General features: G+C 41.8%; 3 protein-coding genes across 5 annotated transcripts; 1 reads left to right on the top strand and 2 right to left on the bottom strand.

Moving 5' to 3' along the window:
* Positions 1 to 6,114: 6,114 nt before the first annotated feature.
* On the bottom strand, positions 6,115 to 15,554 carry LOC118427257 (integral membrane protein 2C-like). 2 transcript variants are annotated; one of them, XM_035836933.1, is made up of 7 exons: positions 15,349 to 15,554; positions 11,077 to 11,250; positions 10,525 to 10,629; positions 10,314 to 10,400; positions 9,296 to 9,406; positions 8,651 to 8,819; positions 6,115 to 8,165 (listed from the first exon to the last, which is right to left on the bottom strand). In XM_035836933.1, exons 1-7 carry the CDS (start codon positions 15,415 to 15,417, stop codon positions 8,065 to 8,067), a joined length of 816 nt encoding a protein of 271 aa, XP_035692826.1. In that variant the 5' UTR covers positions 15,418 to 15,554; the 3' UTR covers positions 6,115 to 8,064. The 2 variants fall into 2 exon arrangements, with proteins under 2 accessions (XP_035692826.1, XP_035692825.1); XM_035836932.1 differs by lacking the exon at positions 10,314 to 10,400 and having other exon boundaries at positions 10,438 to 10,629; positions 15,349 to 15,552.
* Positions 15,555 to 15,940: 386 nt separating this feature from the next.
* LOC118426933 (coiled-coil domain-containing protein 160-like) lies at positions 15,941 to 16,950 on the top strand. Its single transcript, XM_035836565.1, has 2 exons — positions 15,941 to 16,102; positions 16,168 to 16,950. Exons 1-2 carry the CDS (start codon positions 15,941 to 15,943, stop codon positions 16,876 to 16,878), a joined length of 873 nt encoding a protein of 290 aa, XP_035692458.1. The 3' UTR covers positions 16,879 to 16,950.
* Positions 16,951 to 17,009: 59 nt separating this feature from the next.
* LOC118428333 (phosphotriesterase-related protein-like) lies at positions 17,010 to 21,731 on the bottom strand. Of its 2 annotated transcripts, XM_035838388.1 has the most exons (7): positions 21,608 to 21,731; positions 20,459 to 20,624; positions 19,839 to 20,023; positions 19,308 to 19,463; positions 18,494 to 18,658; positions 17,802 to 18,019; positions 17,010 to 17,429 (listed from the first exon to the last, which is right to left on the bottom strand). In XM_035838388.1, the coding sequence occupies exons 1-7, from the start codon at positions 21,639 to 21,641 to the stop codon at positions 17,295 to 17,297; spliced, it is 1,059 nt and encodes a 352-aa protein (XP_035694281.1). In that variant the 5' UTR covers positions 21,642 to 21,731; the 3' UTR covers positions 17,010 to 17,294. The 2 variants fall into 2 exon arrangements, with proteins under 2 accessions (XP_035694281.1, XP_035694280.1); XM_035838387.1 differs by lacking the exon at positions 21,608 to 21,731 and having other exon boundaries at positions 20,459 to 20,985.
* Positions 21,732 to 21,898: the final 167 nt, after the last annotated feature.

Below are 21,898 nucleotides of genomic sequence, written 5' to 3'. Positions count from 1 at the left end.
CACCGTTACACATTCTTCATTCCAAGACTATAAACACAAAGCGCACTGCAATAATAACCTGTAGACGCTGTTTATTGCCTAAATCTAATTTTTCAGTCTAGCGTTCTAAACGATCGAAGGGAATTCGTTTAGCCCTGCGCGACTAACGAATGTTTCCTTTCTGTGGTGAGCTTACCAACCACAAAGTAAATTGCATTAAACCCGGACGAATACCGTCCAACGAGGCATGTGTGCAAAGTAGAAGCCTATCACTACCTCCTGCTAAAAGTTGCGCCCCGCCCCTCCCATTTCAATCATCTCAGATTATGTCAGTTCGTTCAAAGACGTTCTTGTCTTACTAACCGCGAGAAATCCAACCTACTTTCATGCGCACATTTTGCCAGCCAGGGAGCAAATATACAAGCAACGTGTAGGAATAGCTGAGATGTTTGTACCCTGTTGATAGAAGGGGAGAGAAGGCCTATCAAGCTGAGGTTAGTTTGTACGATTTGTTATCGGGAGGTTTTCAGCTAGACAACCTTTCCCGTCAAAAGACAGCTTCTTATTTCTGTCAGACGTATCTACGACTGTATCAAGACATCGAGGTGTTGTCGTAAAGTTGTCGTACGACATACGTGGCAGGTCGTTAACGTTTTACCAACGATCTTAAATTAACAACATTTCTAGCTCTCTACAAAGTTGTCACTCAAGAGTTGCAAACTACAGTTTCGACCCTATCACGGCCCCTTAAAGGCTTAACCAAGACCTGAGACACGTCAATCCTTAGAAAGGTTTTCTGACACAGTGCCAACCTCGCCAGCCACAAAATCTATCAATCTCCATCCGAGCCGCATTCCTTAGCCGTAAATTCTAACAAAGTCTGAATCCAACCTCCATTTCCCCAGTAAATAAAACGCTGTGCCCGCCTTTCTGTCGAGATTAGAGACTCTAATCCATTTGATGTTAAACGTCAACGTCCCTAAATAACTTGCCGCACGTACTTGTAAATGGGGTCAGGAGATCGTGGCTGACCACAAAATCCCGAACACGCGACAGGTCAGGGTATAGGTCACCGGACGGGTCATGACCTTAACATGTCTGACCTTGCCTGCTCAACTGACAAGTAATGACGTTATTTTCCGTTATCTTAAAAAAAACAGTATGATACAACTGATACCTAAACATGATCTGACTTAACCAACTCAACTGACAGTTAAAATGACAGTTTCCTTTAAAAGACAAATATGACACAACTGGGTTTAAAAGTAATGTGAAGATGCCCATTGAAGATTCTTTCCGTTATCATAAAAAAAAACAAGATGACAAATTGTGGATTGAGTAAATGTTATAGTCTCGGGGTAGATACAAAAAAAGATGAGAAACTGAATTGGATACGGGTCACTTTCTCGAGTACTGCATGCATGATGATTGTGCTCTCTTTAAGGCTTACCGGGCCACACCTTCAGGATTTCAAGGCGTTGGGATGGTCTAAGAAATGTTTACCGGGCCACACCTTCAGGATTTCAAGGCGTTGGGATGGTCTAAGAAATGTTTATGTTTCTTCTTGACCGTCGAGGTGCCAATGGTAACACAGGCACACACATGTCTCCGTTTAGTCTAGGCCTGCTTTCACCATAACCCCTCTAAATCCAAAGAATACGTCCAAAACTAATCTAGGCTTGTTACCTCCATGAAAATGTGGGTATTGTTTTTGGTGTGTCCGTTTGTGTGCATGTGTCAGTGTGTGTCTCTGTGTTTCTGTGTGTTTGCGTTTCCGAATATTGTGGTCAGCATAACTTCATAACCTCCGGAATTGTGATGATGTTTGGCATGTTGGTAGGCCTTTGTAAGACGAAGGTCAATGTCGATTATAAGACTCCTTGTGGCTTTCCTTGGTAGTATCGCAGTTTCTGCCAAATCGCTATGTCTACCCTAGCACAAACATGATACGCCCAGTAAACTCCCAGCGGTGGTACAAATTCATTGCCATGTACGTCTATACAACTTCATGCTGTCGATCTCCTATCTCTCCCCTATGCGTGGAACGCGCCGTTGTAACTTTATACTACAGCATGTATGACGACCAAGATCTATCGCTTTCAGAGACCATCCTCTCAACAAACGATGGCGAGCTCCCGACGAGAAAGGACCCTACCATGACCGAAACGATGGGTACGTCAAACATATTACCTCCATTTTATATTTCTACATATGTTTGTTTTCATATTCCAGTGACAGATTGGGTAAGGCTTTCCGCAATGCACCATCTAATAGATACGTGGATACTTTTTAGCATTCAACGCCATACTTTAAATCATTGATCGTATTTGACTCCAACGCCCACAGGGCCCTGGTGTGGCATAACACGGTCCTTAGAGATCAATCTGTGCACCATAAAGTATCATCCCAGGGTGTATCAATTACATTAAGGGCTATAGATATCGCTTGTTTTGATACGGTGCAGTTTTAGGGTAAGAATGTCGTTTTTGGTACTTTAAACTACGCTGTAGGACTTGCAAAAAGATGATCTTTTCATCATGTCTCACCTTCCCATTCACGGATCGGTTGGTCCTCTGTTTGGACGAGTTTCAAGGCTAGGTTATTGCCCCCTTCATTGGCAACGAAAAGGCCAGAGTTGACACGTGTCCGATTAGTTGGCGGCAAACGTTCGATTCATCAATAGAAGTTTTCACGATATGAATGCAATTTCTATTGCAAATCCCACGGCGGCTGTGCTCTGCATCTCTTAGTGGAGGCAAACGCAACAAAAGCAAGTATCATTACGATATTGTATGAGAAAAAAAACTTCACACACATGTCATTTTTCGGGTGGGAACATTATGTACGCCATGCCTTTTGTATAAGAGATGTTATGATGTACAGAAAGTACAATAATTGTCAGCATGAAGCCACTGTCACACATACATTGCCGACTATGGCCCGACGTTCTCCAGAACATGATTTTGCTCTTTTCAGGTTGGGAGTTAATTGGTCAGCAAGGTTTAAAAATCGTCTGAGCCAACCAACTATCTAAAAGTTTGAAAAAACAATGTGAGGAGAGTCATATTCTGCTTCTACTTAGATGTAGTCATGAGTTAGAATAGGATGAATTCCATGCTAGTCCCAAACCAACGACCTTAGTAGAGAAGAGGTCGGGAGCAAAGTCGTGAGAATGACCTGCATGTGTAACAGGGGCTTAAGATTCTTTACATATATGATTCACTAGAAAAAAAATTGTAAAAGCCCAACACTGAAACATTTTTGGAATGGTATTCTCCTGTATACCACAGACATGGCCAATATAAACATGGGTACATGACTTCGGTTGGGGAGGTAAAAGACAGTGGAATGATACTCGGTTTGACTCCGCCTCGCCTCCCAATACCATGGCCTAGACACAGTGGATAACAACTCACTGCCCCTATGGCCTTAAAGGTATACTGTACATCGCGTCTGTCCTCTCCTCTCTGTCACGACCAGTGGAAGACTAGCTTCAGTGAGCTGAAACCTCAGTTCCTTTCCTTTTCCTTTTTTTTTTCTACAGACATGGAGCGTCACATCTTCCACGTGGCGCACGAGGACGCCCTGACCCGCGGGCTGTGCGGGAACACGGTGCCGGTGTGTGACGCCTGCCTCCTGCGGCCCCTGGACGGCAGCGACGGCTTCGAAGTCAGCGACTACACGGAGATGATCTGTATCGCCTTCGCAGCCTTCTCCGCAGGGTTATTCTTCTGGTTTATATGGTAGGTTGATGTGTAGACTGGCTAAAATCGCGCTCCTAGCGGCCGGCTGTACAGTTGCCACCACCTAGAGTTATTAATCCCAGCCAGCGAGAGACTGTGTAAACACAGGCCAGTTGACATGTTCACCTATGAAACTTACAGGAATAGTTTGTTAACTTACTTTGTATAATATTGTTTTCGCCAAGAACAAAATCTACTTTACCTGTCGAACCACAGCATTGCTTTCACTTCAGTGAGAATCGAGCAAAAGCCAAATGCATGCAAGAAGCCCTGTCCCTAAAATCATAAATACAAGCATAATACAAATGATTACACTACGTAAAACACAACATGTGCAAAGATACAAGAAAGTTAACGAAAAGCAGTCAATGGGAAAGAAGATGAGTCAATATACTATCGGTCAAGAAAACCTGCAGTAGTGTACAATCAATAAAAATGCGGACAATATCTTTATAATCTTTATTGCAAATTCATGCCCGAGGGCTAATTGTATACAAAGTAAAGTAGTAGTGGTATACATAAACATACTTAACAAAGAAGGGAAATGATATTCATAGATAAATCAAAAGGGAATAACGTCTAAACTAAATCTATTTCTACCTAACCTATACTTTTCTGAATTCATGTGTTAAAACTTTTATGATATCAATATTCATTTCATTATCATATCTTACTTTGAATCAGGTATACAGGCGTCTGAGCTGAGCAAGATACTGACTGTGGGCATAGTTGCGGCTGGGAGGACATGTACTGAACGTTGGTCAAGCACGTTGGCCAGAAATGTTTCCCCGGATAATATTGCCGAGGATTGCGTCTACAACCAACGTTAACAAAATTACATACGGAATCGTCCGTCTATCTAGCCTGGGTACCATCCGGAAAGTAGTTCGCTCCTGTGATTATTATACACTATATACATTCGCTTCTAGCTCTGACATTCATTATACTAAGAACGTTATGTATATTAGCGTCCTTGATTGTCTATGCGACCTTCTTATCCGGAGGTATTAATTGCTACGTCATTATCGATGATTTTATCCCACACACAGCATTTTTCTGGCCCTTTAACGATGTCCGTGGCATCTATTACGCTATGGATTTTATAGATTTTGTCTTGTTTTCATGGTGATAATATCGTGTAGCCAACGGTGCCAATGGATAGCCGAGTACATGTATCCGCCTATTTTCGCTTCAGTTCGCCCTTCTGACCGCTGTCCCAGGCCTGTCAAATATTCATCAAGGAAACGGTAAGAGGAGATAACTACAGCTAGAACAGGATAGACGGTAGCCAGTACCATCCGGGTAGCAGTTCGCTCCTATGTTCGCTTCTTCTTCTACTACACAAGCAGAGAAGCGACGCCGACTGTATATAGGGCTACAGCAAGTAAATTTTATGGATGACATCAGCGCGCGCATTTATTTTCGCCTGATTTCAGAAAAAAAACAAGTTTTTTTTTCTTCTGCAGGGATGGTCAACATGACGATAAAGTAGCAAAATGAGCAAATATGTTGTGTTGAAGCCTAATATTAGTGTATAATAGGGTGATTTAAGTTCCTTTTGTCTTCTCACCTCCTGCAGCTGTCTGTTCTGTTTTTTATTTTTTTGGCAACGGTTGACATAAGTTTTTAGCTAGCAGTACGACATAGCATAGTGCCTTGAAAGTACATGCATATGTGGACATGACCTGTAAATCATTTTGAAGCGAAGATATCATTCCTATCTTAGCATGTCATGTAGCATACACAAGGACTTGTGTGAAGCCTGTCATAGATATATCAGTGACTTAATTTACTAAGGGAATATCAACTGAATAAAATGTGAAGATATTAACGATTCCCATGGTACCAATCTTACATCAAGATTGTATGTAATCATTAAAAGCGTAGTAACACAGGATGCATTGCAATGCTGCATCATATATTGGAAAAAACGCACTCACATAGAAACATATAGACAAGACAATGCATGCTCCATTCCCTCTGCATAAGGCCTACCTCAAATTTGCAAACCGGGGCCCAGCCAGGCAGCTTTACGGAACGAAAAGTATGATATAAAAGACATCAAAGTACACAAGACGTAAAGAGACAAGTCGTGGGCATTATGTGCGTATATTTTAGGTATACATTTCTATTTTTCGTTTCCACAGCCTGGCCAAGCCCGTTTGGAAATGTGACGTTAGCCTAAAGTCAAACTGAACGGTACGCTCAATTCCCTCTGGGTAAAGTCAACCTGAACGGTATGCCTAAGTGTAAACATAGATTCAGACTAGATTGTGGCAAAGTGGCCTCAAAAAGTTTGTGATTTAGATTCATTGCATTGGCAACTCAACAAAGCAATTGAAAAACACCACTTAATACTACAATGCATTACATGTACACACACAACTACAACTTTGGGAAAGAAAAGTTTATTTTACATTCAGTGTCATGTCCTACATGGCTTCCACTTCTACATAACGGACCCTCCTGGTCTTGTACATGTCCAGCTTGTACCTCCAATAACAATTCTCACCACCATCCTGTGGAATCTTGCCATCAGATAGTGTGCAATACAAAACACAGAAAGCATGCATTTCTACAAGATCCAATTGCATTGTCATCCAATATATACACAGTAAAAAGCTTTAAAATCATACCTTAAGCCATTTATAGTAGCTTGTTCAGAGATTATGTAGTGATTCAAGGGGTTGTTTCTTTAAAATTTTGACCTTCCATTTATTACTTCTGTATTGATGCATATCAAATCTTAGTTTTCTAATAAAATGTTCATCATTTCTTCAGCTACAACCAGTGTCTGAAACATGTTCATTCCATTCTAACTGCCTTCATTGGTATAAACTTCATACATATCTCATGTGTTCATTATGTCGTCCTTTTTTTATAATTGTTCAACAATTTCAGATTCAATCTTAAACAACAAAAAGTTGCATAACGTTTGCAGCCTTGTACTAAGTGCGCTGAATACATCTAATAAGCTGTACTCATTGTTCTACACTCACTTCCAATACATAACACATGCACAGACGTTCCAAACACAAACACTGTACCCCTGGCGAGTAGTTTTGTTACATCTTCATCGGCTTTGTATAGCTTTGTCAGAATACACTCCACATCCAAGTAAAAATTCAATGCTCCTACTTTGAAGTTGTATACATGATTTGAACATAGCGATGCCTTGTGTACATACATCCAAACATGCTTCAATGATGTATCAAGCTTTCAGATTCAATCTACAAAAAGGAGACAATGCTCCTACTCCAAGGCTATCTTATTTACACATGCATTTTCCACAGACAACACAATGCCTTCAACTACATGTACAGCAAAATTACCCAGTAAGTTATAAAGCCACAACAACATCTTGATACTCAGAATTGGAACCAGAGTACTAGATATCAACAAGGTTTGGCCAAGTTCGTCAGGCCTAGAGCTATTTTATATGTGAGTGTAACTGCAGAGTTATTATACGGTTAAGCCGCAGGGGCACGTTCCGGAATGTGTACAACAGTGGTAGAGAATACATGGTGCAAGGAGTATATGCTACTATTGTGCATCTAGGTCTAATCAACACACCTTGACATGACTCTTACGTTCAGGTGAATATGCAGGAAATGAATTCCTCTTTTTATTTTTCATATACAGATTTTTTCAGTTATCTTAAAAAGCAATCTAGAATGTCATATTTTTCTTAAATGACATATGCTGTCATTATAGTAAATTCTTATAAGTAAAAGAAATGTTCAGTAATACCACCCCTGCACAAAGATCCAAACAAAAGAAAGTAAGAGCATGTCAAACACAAATTGCATGTGTAATTAAATCTACAAACATGCTCTGATAAAAAAATTATGCTTCCATGTTTCATTCATACACTGAAATCAAAGAAATTTTACGACTCATTCATTACATCTTGGTTATACAAATAGAAAATTTAAAATCATCAAAAAGCAAAACAGTCCAGCAGCCATATAACCATATATTGTGAAATAAGAATAAAAAAAATTTAAATGTCAGTCTAGAACTTGATTTGTCTATGTGATCAACTGCAGGAATATTCTGTTTACTGGTACTGAAGAAATATGCATACAATTTTACATGTACATCCATAAGAATAGACTTTGCAGGATTTTATTCATCATTTACTCTTTCTGCACTCCACATTTGAAAGCTTTCTGTTATATTTCTCTTTTCTGAATGCAGAAAGGCAAAAATTGCCAAAAATCCTACAGAGTCCATCTTCTTAACATCACTAAGTGTTGTAGCAATTACAGCAAGGCTTTCTTTGAACTTTGAACTTCTCAAAACATTCTGCACGACCTGCAGATGATGTCAGTCTTTCTTCTTAGAACTTGACACATATCTCAGGGATGACGTTTCCTCCGGCGTAGTATCCCAGCATGCTGTCGCACTCATCTGTGTCACGTTTAGCCAAGTAGTGACCCTCTGTGAACAGAAAGCCGGACGTCAAACAATTGGCAAGTTAACAAATAAGTACGGCCTAACTAGGTTGAGCCCGCTGGACAGAGCCACATGGAAGAGCGGTTTGAAGACGACTGCTGTCTACCCAAGCCAGAGATCCCAGCAGCAGTATAATCAAATACTGGATACTACTACTACTGTATGTGCTACTTTTGTCAAGAACTGCATGGTTTGGAATAGTTCAGTATAGTTTTGAGAGATCTGAGCTTCGACAGACATAGGCAGGGGTAGGTACCAGTACAGAAAATTCAGGTAAAAGTACAGTTCAGGTCCACAGGTCCAAGTCCAGATCGTAACCTGGACATGATTGTTGATTCCTTTTCTGATCGGTCCCAAATCCGGTCCACTGATTTTTTCAGACCGGTCCAACAAGGAAAAGCGGTTTGTCCCAGCACAGTATACCAGTACCCATCTCTAGAGGTAGATGTATAGGATCGGCCTATACAAACCTGGACGCAGGTCGTCATCATTCTTCCTGATGCTGGCCAGCCTGTAGGTGTCCACACCCCTGCACAAGGCGTGGATGTACTGTCCCAGCTGGGCCGTATCAGCGATCGGCGGCTGCACCACGCGCATCACTTCACGGTTCACATAGGCCTGCGGCATGTAGCTTCCATCCTATTGGTCCAAAGAGACATTTAGTGTGGGCCTCAAAATAACTTTTTTTCACCACTGTCCCAATATTGTCCCCAAAAGAATTTTTAAAACAGTCCGGTACGATTTAATTGTCCCATACGTTTTTTGCATGAAAAAGCCTATTAGAATAAATAGCATGCCATTTAGTTACAGAAGAAAGTGTGTTTCACTAGTTTATTTTTGCTACATAAACAGAACTTTAGAAGAGACTTGGTTAACAAGTTTGGGCTTACATTGGCCACATCCATGTGATATTTTTATGTCCCAAAATTGTCCAAAAGTACACATCAAGTGGTCAAAAGCCATATTTTTGTGGCCCCTTGCCATTAGGACAATGATAATTTCAAGCCCTGCCATGTACAGAACATTCTGTTTATTTGTTGATTTACAGTACACACATTCATGAAAGTGAAACAACAGTTTTATGTCAAGCTGAAGAAGTGAAAAGTACGACATACGCTAATGCGCATCAGCAGGTCGAACAGGCTGCGTGGGGGGGACACGGCCGACTCATTCAGCGCCATCACGAAACACCTCATGTGGTCCCAGTCCTTGAATGCAGTCAGTTGCTGTGGAAATAACAAACATACACGGTTAGAGAGCACTTGGGCCATTAATAACTGTCCGTACTTTGCACGAAGTCAAATCTGGTATCTTTTAGCAGATAGCTGTCACTCAACTTACTACAGGCAAGGCTTTTAGCACATTTCACACACAACACATGGTACTTACCCTCCTGAAGTCATGCAGGACAGTGGCATGGTTGCACTTGTCGAAGTCGGGGACCTTGATGCGCTCATACTCCCCATCAATGTCCACCTCCACACACATTTCACACATAACACACGGTACCTACCCTCCTGAAGTCATGCAGGACGGTGGCATGGTTGCACTTGTCGAAGTCGGGGACCTCGATGCGCTCATACTCCCCATCAATGTCCACCTCCACACACATTTCACACATAACACACAGAACCTACCCTCCTGAAGTCATGCAGGACAGTGGCATGGTTGCACTTGTCGAAGTCGGGGACCTCGATGCGCTCATACTCCCCATCAATGTCCACCTCCACACACATTTCACACATAACACATGGTACCTACCCTCCTGAAGTCATGCAGGACAGTGGCATGGTTGCACTTGTCGAAGTCGGGGACCTCGATGCGCTCATACTCCCCATCAATGTCCACCTCCACACACATTTCACACATAACACACGGTACCTACCCTCCTGAAGTCATGCAGGACAGTGGCATGGTTGCACTTGTCGAAGTCGGGCACCTCGATGCGCTCATACTCCCCATCAATGTTCACCTCCACACACATTTCACACACAACAAATGGTACCTACCCTCCTGAAGTCATGCAGGACAGTGGCATGGTTGCACTTGTCGAAGTCAGGGACCTCGATGCGCTCGTACTCCCCATCAATGTCCACCTCCACACACATTTCACACATAACACACGGTACCTACCCTCCTGAAGTCATGCAGGACGGTGGCATGGTTGCACTTGTCGAAGTCGGGGACCTCGATGCGCTCATACTCCCCATCAATGTCCACCTCCACACACATTTCACACATAACACACGGTACCTACCCTCCTGAAGTCATGTAGGACAGTGGCATGGTTGCACTTGTCGAAGTCGGGGACCTCGATGCGCTCATACTCCCCATCAATGTCCACCTCCACATCCTCCTCCAGCATGGCCCACTGGGCACGAGGGGTGGTCGGGTCTTGCCCACGGTTGTAGTAGTGGCTGTTGTAACGCACACCGCAGCGCCCGATAAACTACACAAACACACACATGGAAAAATGTATAGTAAAGCTCCGGGTTGTCAAGGAAGATTGAGATATATGATCTGCATGTAAAATTGGACCTTGTCTCATATTTACCCTTTACACGTTTTCAAGGAAAGGATTTTAATACAAATATTCAAACAAATAAAATTTTGATCCGTGACTTTTGTGTTGGAAGAAAGTTAAGCATTGTACTATCTACAACTACCAACACAGATGAGCTTCCATGATAAATAAAAATTTGTGTTCCCTTTAGTACTGTACATTTTTTATGTCACTGGGAAGGAGAAGAAGGTTTTCACAGTGTTTCAAGTTTGTGGTTGAAACAATTCTGTAGGAGTAATATACTGGACATACATATTCATTGTGTCATGAAAGGTCACATCAAAAATGACCAGATGAAACCAACGTAGACATTTATTTCAAGATTAATGGTACCTTCCTGTGGCGTCCAAAGTGGCGGTACAGGAAGAGACCCCCTGCGATGCCCCCGATCACCAGCAGCATGCAGATGAGCGCCATGATGCAGGAGGTACAGCCGTTCCTGCGGCGAGGCATGGGCTGGGTCACCGCAACGGTCGCCGTCTCCACATCATCACCTTCTGCTGGTTTCTGGGTAATACAGCAAATGTTTATGGTTTTGTTAGGAGTTTAATTGTGCAATCTGTAGACATGATGCAGGAGGTACAGCCGTTCCTGCAGCGAGGCATGGGCTGGGTCACCGCCACGGTCGCCGTCTCCACATCATCACCGTCAGCTGGTTTCTGGGTACCGAGTTCATAGGTCAAATGTTAGTACTTGTTACGACTTCAATTGTGTAACCTTTTTTATACTTGGTCATTGTCACCATCTGCTGGTTTCTAATCTTACACTAGTTACAGTAGGTTACACACCATCATCATGTTATTGCAATAATGCTGTTTTAAGCATTAGGTACAAATGTCAAATTTGACATATTTAGTTATTTGTCTCAGTTGCATCTAATATGAACAGGAACACCAGAGATGGAAATTCATTTTGGGGAATGAGTGCACACACATTTTAGGTCCACAGAAAAACATTTCGGTCAGCAAAACCTTATGCCTCTTTTCAGAGCTTGGATCTGAAATTCCTAAGCTAACTTCAGTAACACAACACAGGCTAATATTAGTATTAGTTAAATGAATATACAAAGCACTATATGATAATGTGCCTTTGTGTATGTAATCCTATACAAATATCTTGGAGCACCGGTGCACCCTTGGTCAACATTTACCATGCAAAGCTCCAATTTACTATTATTTAGGGTCCACAAAAGTGTGAGCGAACCCAATATTTCAATCCCTGAACACTGGTACTTTTACTTGTCTTGGTGCCATTTTACTGTCATCAATATGTATATCATGTTCTGTTATTGCCCTAAAGCTAGACAAATTAACAACGCCCACTAGACCTACAGTCACATGATATCAAGGATTAAGTATCAATAACAACCAAAAACAAGTAATTGAATTGGAACTGATTACCTTCTGATGTCTATGTGATGGCATTGTATTTACCTTAGACTTTCTTTGTTAACACCTTCTCAGAACTTAATACCTACTTGAGTTTTGTATCATCATGTTTTGTGTTACATGTGTCTAGACATAACATCAAAATAAAATGTAACTCTAGTCTAAACAAACAGTGGAAAATACATTTACGGTTCAGTCAGTTTGGATAAGAAAGTATTACGTGTTCCCAAATTAAGGTTTTACGTATTAAACTGAAGGGGAAACCACCAGTGAAAGAGGAACAGTGTCATACACCTTCATCAAATTTTTGACTTTGGACAGCTGCGTGCCTGGTACGTATTGAGTCTACTACTTTGACGTTTTGACAGCATGTTGTTAGCTTCCAGTCAGCACTATCAATGTACCCCATCCCCAAGGTGATACCACACTTTAGGAAATTAAAACAGCTCTCAGTACGATCAATGTGATGCTTTTCGTTGCCCTTAATGTCTTCTTTACAACATCATATTGTGTGAAAATCCATACAAAATCCATAGATAACATGATGTCACTGTTGAATGATTCAACAGTTTTACATTTCTGATTAAGATGGCTTTTTAAAAGTTTAATACAGTAGCCAAACATGATGTAACAACATGTATGGTTTGCAAAACTAGTAGTTCTGTCCTTGGCAGACAAAGAATGAATATAACTATACATGTTGTTGAGAGATCAAACACTTTCATCATTTAATGCATAAGTAAGCAACATGTATAAATGTATGTAATACTGTGATCTCAATACTGCACTGCAGCAGGCTAGCTAGACAATTCCCAGGGCCCAATGGCCGAAGTGCTGCCAAAAACAGACTCAGAGTCAGACAAATGTCTGGAACAAACGCAGTTCTACCTGATGTCCAAGCAGATGTTGGGGTGGAAAAAACTTACAGTCATGTCTACTGGGGTTAACTTAAGTAAAGGACTGTCAGAAAACCCCGCTGTGGTCAGAAATCATCACGATTTTCTACCCAAACATCTACTTGAAGATTCATTTTACCCACTCCTTCCTTTTCTGCACATCTGAAGAGGTTCACCTGCTTCCCCTTCAGAAGCTAGCCATATGTGACCTCTAGAGACTGTGTGTGCATGAAAGTGGTTGAGTGTTCTAGCTTTGTGGACGGCAATGATGCTTGACTCTACAACTTAAGTCAGACCACACCTCAGTACATTTTGCTGCGTCATGCTGCAAAAGCAGCAAGTAATGTTCTAATAACAATTGATTCATCAAGTTCAGTGTTACTGACGTAAGGTAGTGGATTCTGCCTGTAACATCTCACCATTTCTAAAATCATATCCAGTTGCTTGAGTAATTGCTATTTGGTATATCTTATTACCTGAGGTAATAAGATATACCAAATAGCAATTACTCAAGCAACGTCCTGGATGTCTAACTTTCTGAAATTCATCAACATAACAATTGATATGACATCAATCCTTCATGACGTCGTGATTTGTGACTGCGTGACTTATTTTAGCTTCATCTATTTTTCAGCCTCCTTTTGTTTCCACCTTTTCACTTGTCTTTATGATGTTTGCTTCCTGAATGTGACTTTTATATCTGTTAAGAATTTATACAACATATGACATCATTTTGTACATGTACCCAAGCTGGTTTTTCCTTCACTTCTCTTCCATGCAGAACAATATGAAACAAGACCGTGTAAAAAGAAATCATGACGTTGCTTTTGCGATGGGTTTGTTTTTCTTGAATATCCACTAGACCAATCTAATGCTTTATAAATCATGTATAACATGCGTCCCACGTACACAAGGGTAAAATGGTTGACTGCGAATTATGCCATTATACTCGTGGGAGGGTATATGGTCTAGACATTTTCACATTAACTCAACAGCCTAACATTACATCGATGTACAAATGGTTGACACTTTATTATATAACAATGGTTTTATAATGATGCTTAGTTATGAAACATCACTCATAACTTAATTTTTCTCACATTCTGCACAAAAAAGAAACAAATGCATAACAATCTCTTCTTTCATATCAACTTATCTAGTAGAAAGCAATCAAGACATGTACATGTACATGTACATGTACACACGAAAAAAGACATATTTCAAGAACACTAGGACTATCATTCCAGGACTAGGACTATCATTCCAGGACTAGGACTATCATTCCTAGAACACTAGGACTATCATTCCAGGACTAGGACTATCATATTCATAATACCAGAGCAAGTCAACCTACAAGATGAAATCTCAGCTGACAGGAACTGTTGGTTTCTAGTTAATGATGCATATATTTATGCCAAAAGAAAGGTGTGGTCCCACCTACTGAGAACTGTTCGTGACAAACTGTCCCGACAACAAGGAAACTGCGTTCACAATTTTCCAACCCATAACTTCCATGGGTATTCCCCTTCTCTTAAACTAGTTAGAGAAAGGGAACTTCATTTTCTATGTAAAGATTATTCACAATGTAAGAAGGTTTTGCAGTTTTCTGAGACAGTGGCCATTGAGCTCAGGTGTTCAGAACTTCTGACTGTCACTCAGAATCTGACTCTGACTCTGAGTTCTACAAATCTATGCTTGACTAGCTAACCCTTACTTACTAAACTTTTCCTCACCCCACATGACTAGTTTACATTCTGATGCTTTAAAAGGCGAAGAAGATGAGGAAATAAAAAAAAAGTAAGAGTACTATGATGTCTTTAACGTCACATGTGCCCTTTTTTAACACACCAAAGAGGTCTAAGACGTTGCGACATGGGTTGTTTACATAACTAAAGGTACGTGTTCTTAAAGAAAGCACGTAGATGTAACTTATGTAAGATGACAGTTGAAGGATTCTGCAGCATTTCCTTGACACAGAGGATTTCTTCTGTTTCGTAACGCTTAAATTTTGTTGGATCCTTGCCAACAGGGAAGAAGTGGCGGTCACGACATCATTTTTCTTGGTTTACACAGCTTTGGGGGTTTTCCTCTTCACAAATCAAATCAGCACTACTTTACAGATCACTAGAAGGTTTGAATAGCCATGTCACGTCTTATTAAAGACGTCGAATATCAAGATAATAGGTGTCAGGTCGGCCAGAACTGAAACTCAGATTAAAAGTCGAAATCTTTGGCGATAACACAAACGCAACACAAAATGGCCGACACCTTTTACGAAACAACCACTGCCAAAAATGACAACACAGAAAAACGCCCCTTACCATCGGGATTTTCACATCCTTGATGGGATCCTTCTGCCCGCTGGGGTTAGCTAGAGTGATCTTCCCCATCTTTTCGTGTTTTCCTGAGGAAAATCGGGAGGAAAGGCCGCCAGAAAGACGCTCAGAAAGCAGGAAACGTTCCTTCTGCCGTCAGCTTCTGCTTTGGCCTCTGATTAGGTCACGTGACTAATTGTAGATGTCGTCAGACGATTGTCTCATGTTTTTGAAGGATTTAACCAGCTTGGCTTTGAATAGATTGTCCTTCCTCAGATTTGAAACTCTAGAAAATTAACACTAGCTTCCCAAACGTATGATTTTGACCTGTTGACTTTGCGTTTATTTGTTTACCACCTGTTAAAATAATCACACCCTGGACAACAAGTGGAATCGTCCGACTAGAGGCCGACGGGATATCAAAGATGGCGCCCAACTTCAAATTTTTTCGAGTTTTTATACTTCTAGTCCAAGAAAACGCTATTTCTACGCTAACTGTTGTGTTTAACCGGCATCAAGTATCTGCTAACCTTCAACAGACACTGTAGTAATTAGAGAAAGGTTACTTGGATCTTCAAGTGTCAGATTTGTTGAGAAAATGGCGGAGGGACACTGGGTGGAACATCTCTTCCCTCCCACTTTTGGATACACAGCCGACCAGCTGCTTTCTACGGGAGGTGGACCGCCCTCCTCCGAGACGGACTCCAGCACCAAACTGGGGTCTCCTCCCCCTACAACGTTACGGCGTGTCTACGAGAAAGTACTGGAGGATTTTGGTGCAGAAATAAGGGGAAGGGAAACTACATCAACTGAATCGAATGGTGGTCTGCTGGAAGACAAATTACGGGAAGAGTGTCTCGATTATCGTGGGGAGGGGGGCCGGACGAGTCCTGTATCTGGACACAACAGGAGCTAGAAACCTTACGAGAAGTCTTCCGGGCTGCCAAGGATCAGAACAGAAAGCTGACCACTATCTTAGACTTGGCAAACAAACAGATCAAGACACTGGAAGGCAAGTGCAAAGAACAAGAGGACCAGTTGGAAAATAGGTACAAACAATTGAAGGAAGCAAGGAAAGAAATACAGAGGCTTAAAATACACTCTGATCAGCAAAGCAATGAGGTGACAAAAAGCCACAGGAAAATCTCAGGACTGAGTGAAGATGTGCAAGAGTTGCAAGTTGCCAAAGACGACCTGCAAAGGCAACTACACGAAACAACAATTGCTTTTGAGAAAGAGAGACTACTGAGGTGTGAACTGGAACAACGTCTTCAGATGCAAGAACAACAACTTGAAGATGCTAAGTTGAAGAGCGAGGAGTCTATGAGACTTAAGTATGAGAAGGAAGTTCGAGAGTTGCAGCGACGGGTGCTGACACTACAGGATGAACTGGACAGGGAACAACAAACACACGGCATCAACCAAAAAGCACTGGACAATATGAGGAAACACTTTGCCAGCCTTCCTGCTGACATGGCAAATGTTGAACAGCCAGAAACTGAGGAACATTTCTTGTCAAAACTTACTTACTTCTGACCAGATCACTTATAATGTCTTTATTCTGATTCATTATAATAAGAAACTTAACGGTCAAACCTGCCCAAGAAGACCACTCAAGGGACTGAAGAAATGTGGTCTACATGGACAGGTGGTCACTATAAGATCTTAATGCTTGTGTCAATGGAAAAAAGATGTAAGAGACCATCCATAAATGGTCACATTAGCCAGGTGGCCCTTATGTAGAGGTTTGCCTTTCACCTCTTGTACATACAGGTTGCCTGTACTTATAAACATAAATGTACATCCGAAGGATGTTTATTCATCGTTTCTGTTACAGCGCAGTTCTACTAGTTTTACACATCGTAGCCACATTATTGAAGTTTCTTTACCAGTCTTTTTTTTGCATGCTATATAAAGTACATGTATAAGGAACATTAGATTTCTTCAGTTCTTCACTTAAAAGTAAGAAGGTTCCTGGGGTTGTTGATGAGGATCTTGTCCACCTGTTCTTGAGAGATGCCCCTTGTCAGCATCTTGGGTGCAACGTTGAGGAGGATGTGGGAGTAGCCATGGCCTCCGTAATGCATCTAAGGAGGAAATGAGTGGGAAAAGTGAAAATGACATTGATTGAGTAAGCTCACTGAATAGCTATTCTTCCACTGGTGGTGACAGAGAAGGCAGATGATATGCACAGTATTTACAGGGTCATTGTACTGGGGAATTCCCAATGCTTGACAACCCCAATGAACATGGTGCAGCCTGTAAGCTTCTTTTTCTACATTATTATGAAACAAGATTCCTCGTGATTTCTTCCTTAAGGGGTACAACCTTAAACTTTTCAAGTCAAAGACAAACAAACATATGTCATCACAATCCAGTAAAAAAAAAAGTGACCAAAAACGTCAATTTGCAGTGAATCTTATAAATGTTTAATGATAAAAAAAACATGCCCAGCTTACAAGTCTGTGTTTGTTGGCCAAGTCATGTGCGATCACCACGCGATCCTCACATCCCTCCTGTATCACATGGTTGATCATCTGGATCCGCTGGGCATCGCTGGGCATGTCAAAGTCTACAGCCAACTGATAAAGTGATGTCTCGATCCCAAACAAGTCAAACTCCAGGTAACAGCCCAGGGTGGCAAACTCTGAGAGGTCCTCATTCTTACTGAAAGTTCCTGGAAAACAAACAGTTCCTTCCCTAGTACCTTCTTCAACATATTTTGTTTGTTTTGCATAACCGTTAGACGGCCTTAAGACATAATACAACAACAGCTTTGTAAGCTGTGTAAGACCATGCAGACTGATAGGTTTGATTCACAAGTCGGGAAGGACCCCTACTCTTTGTCGATAAATGTGGTGGGTTCCTTAATGTGGCTGTCCTCAAAAACAGAACCTCTAGCTTTATGCCCCATCTCAGAGGATGTCCTTAGCCACAGCTAGGCACTTGTTTTCACCTGAATTGAATGACAAAATTGGTTTTGTTCCTTCTCCAAAGGGATCGATGGGGCATGGGTATACCAGGGATTCAAACCCAGAACCTTAGATTCCAAGTCAACAACCCTAACTACAAGACCATCTTGTCATCCAACTGAACATTGCTAAAGAAGCAAGCCCTAGACAATTAATATGGAGACATTAAAGAAACTTACTGTCCAGATGAGACATTGCTGTCTTGCTGATGTCTCCTCCCGCCTCTGCCAGGATGCGGATGACCTCAGCTGGTGCCTGCTTATCTCGACCAGGGTGGATGATGACTGCACAACCCAGCTCAGACTGAGCTATGGCTGCAGCCTGGAGGGTCTTCTTTTCTGTAGCTACAGGGGATAGGAGACCATTTACAGCCCAGCTCACTCTATGCTATAGCTGCATCTGGACTTGGAGGGTCTTCTTCTCTGTAGCTACAGGGGAGACACAGGAGACCATTTACAGCCCAGCTCACTCTGAGCTACAGCTGCAGTCTGGAGGGTCTCCTTTTTTGTAGCTACAGGGGAAACGCAGGAGATTTAAGCTCACTCTGAGCTTCAGCAGTTAGCCTGTGGTGTCTTTATATGATATGTAGCAACAGGAGAAAGAAAGTCAACATTTACAGCTCAGCTTACCCTGACCTACTGTAAACAGTCTTGAGGGCAAATTACATTATGGAGATCATTGATGCTTTGGAACCCTTTTAACAGAAGCATGCAGAATTGTCAAAAACATGGTGGTTATGAAAGAGTCATCATGGCATCTGGTTGATAAAGGTTGACAGATTTTTTTGTGTTTGGCCATTAAAACTGTTTTACCAGTGTCTGCTGTAACTCGAGAGTTATGAATTGATTTTCACCAGATTTAGAAGCCCTGCACATGTGTATTTTGGACAGCAATTACAGCTTAGCATAATACTGATCTGATGGAGAAGTGTCCTTTCTTTCTAGGCAGAGCATTAAACTATTACTCTAGAAGTGATCACACAGGTACGCACACCTGTTATTGGCCAGCATGTTCCAATTTCTCCAATCACCCCACACCTGACGTCAGTCCCATCAGCCCCCTGGGTGACGTCACAGACCATGGTAGACACCAGGTCCTCCTGACTGGCACTGTGGACCTCTGGTGGCAGGGAGGAGTCCACATAGTAGCCTGTGAAGGTGAAGGTGAAGTAGTCATTCTCAACTCAGGAGAAGCATAATACTTTTCAAGTAGGTAGTGCAATGTGGCTTCACTACTGCTCACACAGTCACCCCTATTCTGCTCAATATTTAAAGTGTGCTGGGCTCCTTTACTTGCATAGGTTTCAGGATTAGTGCCTGAGACTTAGGCAAATTTGTATTTGTTATGTACAACAACAAGTTGATACATCTGGACGAATGGAATTCTTTAAGAATTGCAGTTCCAACCAAAATACAAACTAAAACGCCAGGATGAAGATATTGTGTATAATTATGCTATGTCTTGGACCAGCACAATGTTCATGCTCTGAGTGCTATGTAGTTTTGATGGACTATTCTAGAATACCAGCCCCAGCAATGATGTTAACTCCTGATTCCTCTGACATCTTCTTGAGCATCTTCACATCCCTCCTCAGACCCAGAGTGGTACATTCCACAATGGAGCCACCTCCATGTTGCTTGAAGAACTTCAGCTCTTCTATGATGTGTTGTTCCTCCCCATAGAAAGTTGCGTTTGCCCGGTAGCTCCACCTGTTTAAAAAAATAGACTGTAGCTTAATTTTTTTCTAAAAACTTGTTTCTGTAAGAAAAAAACAAACACCTGTATCCCATGGCTGTTCAACTTGATCGTCAATAAATTAAAACATGGTGATATGTTCCATTAGAATGATGTTTCATTCTAGTTGTTGAATGGAATAAACTTCTTCTTAGCGTCTGCTTGGAGATGACGTAAATGTGCCTGCATAGATATTTTCACGGATATATTCCGCACCTATTGCTTGCTGGGAGATACAGGGCACTATGGGCAAATAAATCATTACCATGGTAATGGTGTTCATGGTTTGCCTCGAGCTACCCACTAGTCTAAAAACGAATTCCCTAGGGATTGTGTGAGATGTAAGGAATATTTGTCAACTAAATCGCAGTACTAACGGCTCAACCCCTGAGGCGTCGCCAAAAACTCACGGGTATTGTCTGATGAAGCCCAGGTTGTCCATGGTGAAGGGCAGGTCGTTCATGTGAGGGAGGAAGGGAGGACAGGGGATGTCTGCTCGGATCGGTAAGGTGTCACACATCAGGTGTTCATGGGTCAGGGTACGCCCCAGGTCGGACGGGGCTACGGGACCTAGGACTAGAAAAGTGAATGGATGATAAGTGAAGGAATGCCTATGTTTACACATTTATTAACGTGAACAACGAAATAGACGGGATGAAATAAATGATCCCATTCCTCCACAAAATATTCCGTGTTTTTGGATTTCTTGATTTATTCATTATGGTTAATTTCACGCTAATTCTGTGCATACATTTCTGCCTTTCTCTGGCAACAACTTTGGATCCAGGCCAACCTGCCTGCATGCCTCCAGTTACACCATTTTGTCACCACCGGGGTCAACCTTAGGCCCAGGCCAGTGCGATACAGCGTGTGAGAGACCAAGACGATAAATACTTTTCACCGAAGGTAATGAAAAATGCACGTTGTGAAAAAAAAAAGTGTAGCTATTGATGAAATCATTGATAAATGAATTGTCGCTAGCAAACTCAAGAATGGCAGAAAAGTTGTAAAATGCAAACGAAAAGGCAGACACCCGTTGTATGTGTGTGTTTGTTTTTCATGACTGGTTTCACGCTCGAATGGCTTCCCAAACCGTGAAAATTTCGCGCGAAGGTCACCAACAATTTACCACGCCCCCTCATGGCCACTTGTCACTTCAGAGCAGAAATGAAATAATTTGATCTACAAATAGTCTGTGTAACGCAAACTCCGCTATCCGGAGCTTGTAGACTCCTCCCCGCGGCAATTACGACGGGCCTGAGAAGCGCGATTAAATCAGGCTAATCTACAAAACATTAAAGACTATTCAATTCCAGGGTTGAATAACTACATGTAGTTGAAATGGTGACCACCGATGTAGATGATCAAAATGGTAGTTAAGTCTTAAACCATTTGAAGCACACCGTACGGGAAACCAACATGAACGTTTGTGGGCCATTGCACGGGTCCAAAGGTTGCCGCTTTCTGTTTATGTGATCATGAGCTATTACTTGAACTTCTGCACAGCATTTCCTCCTCTCTTAGACCTAAGACCGTACCTGTCGTGCAATGCGTCTTACCTGTAAGCACCTTTCCTTTCAAGTCTGCCGCCATGCCGCACCAGGTGGTGGAGTTCGAACTAGTATGCTTTTCTGTCTGACTCTGTTTTATTTATACCGGAAGCGACGATGTTACCCCTGACCCATATAAGTCTGTGAAGGGTAGACTCTACAATGTGGGGTTTCTCTTTGCAAAATTGCCAATCTGTCTTCAAACATTAACCCGTATCAGTTTGATATTTTGCTCAATCTAAAGCCTAGCAATTAGAACAGTACAAGTGCAAGTGGTTTGGAAACGTGAGTTTGGTAAAT

Source organism: Branchiostoma floridae, chromosome 12, assembly GCF_000003815.2.
Source record: "Branchiostoma floridae strain S238N-H82 chromosome 12, Bfl_VNyyK, whole genome shotgun sequence".
Lineage (NCBI taxonomy): Eukaryota > Metazoa > Chordata > Leptocardii > Amphioxiformes > Branchiostomatidae > Branchiostoma > Branchiostoma floridae.
Note: the sequence above shows the minus strand (reverse complement) of the source record. Positions and strands in the feature narration are given on the sequence as shown.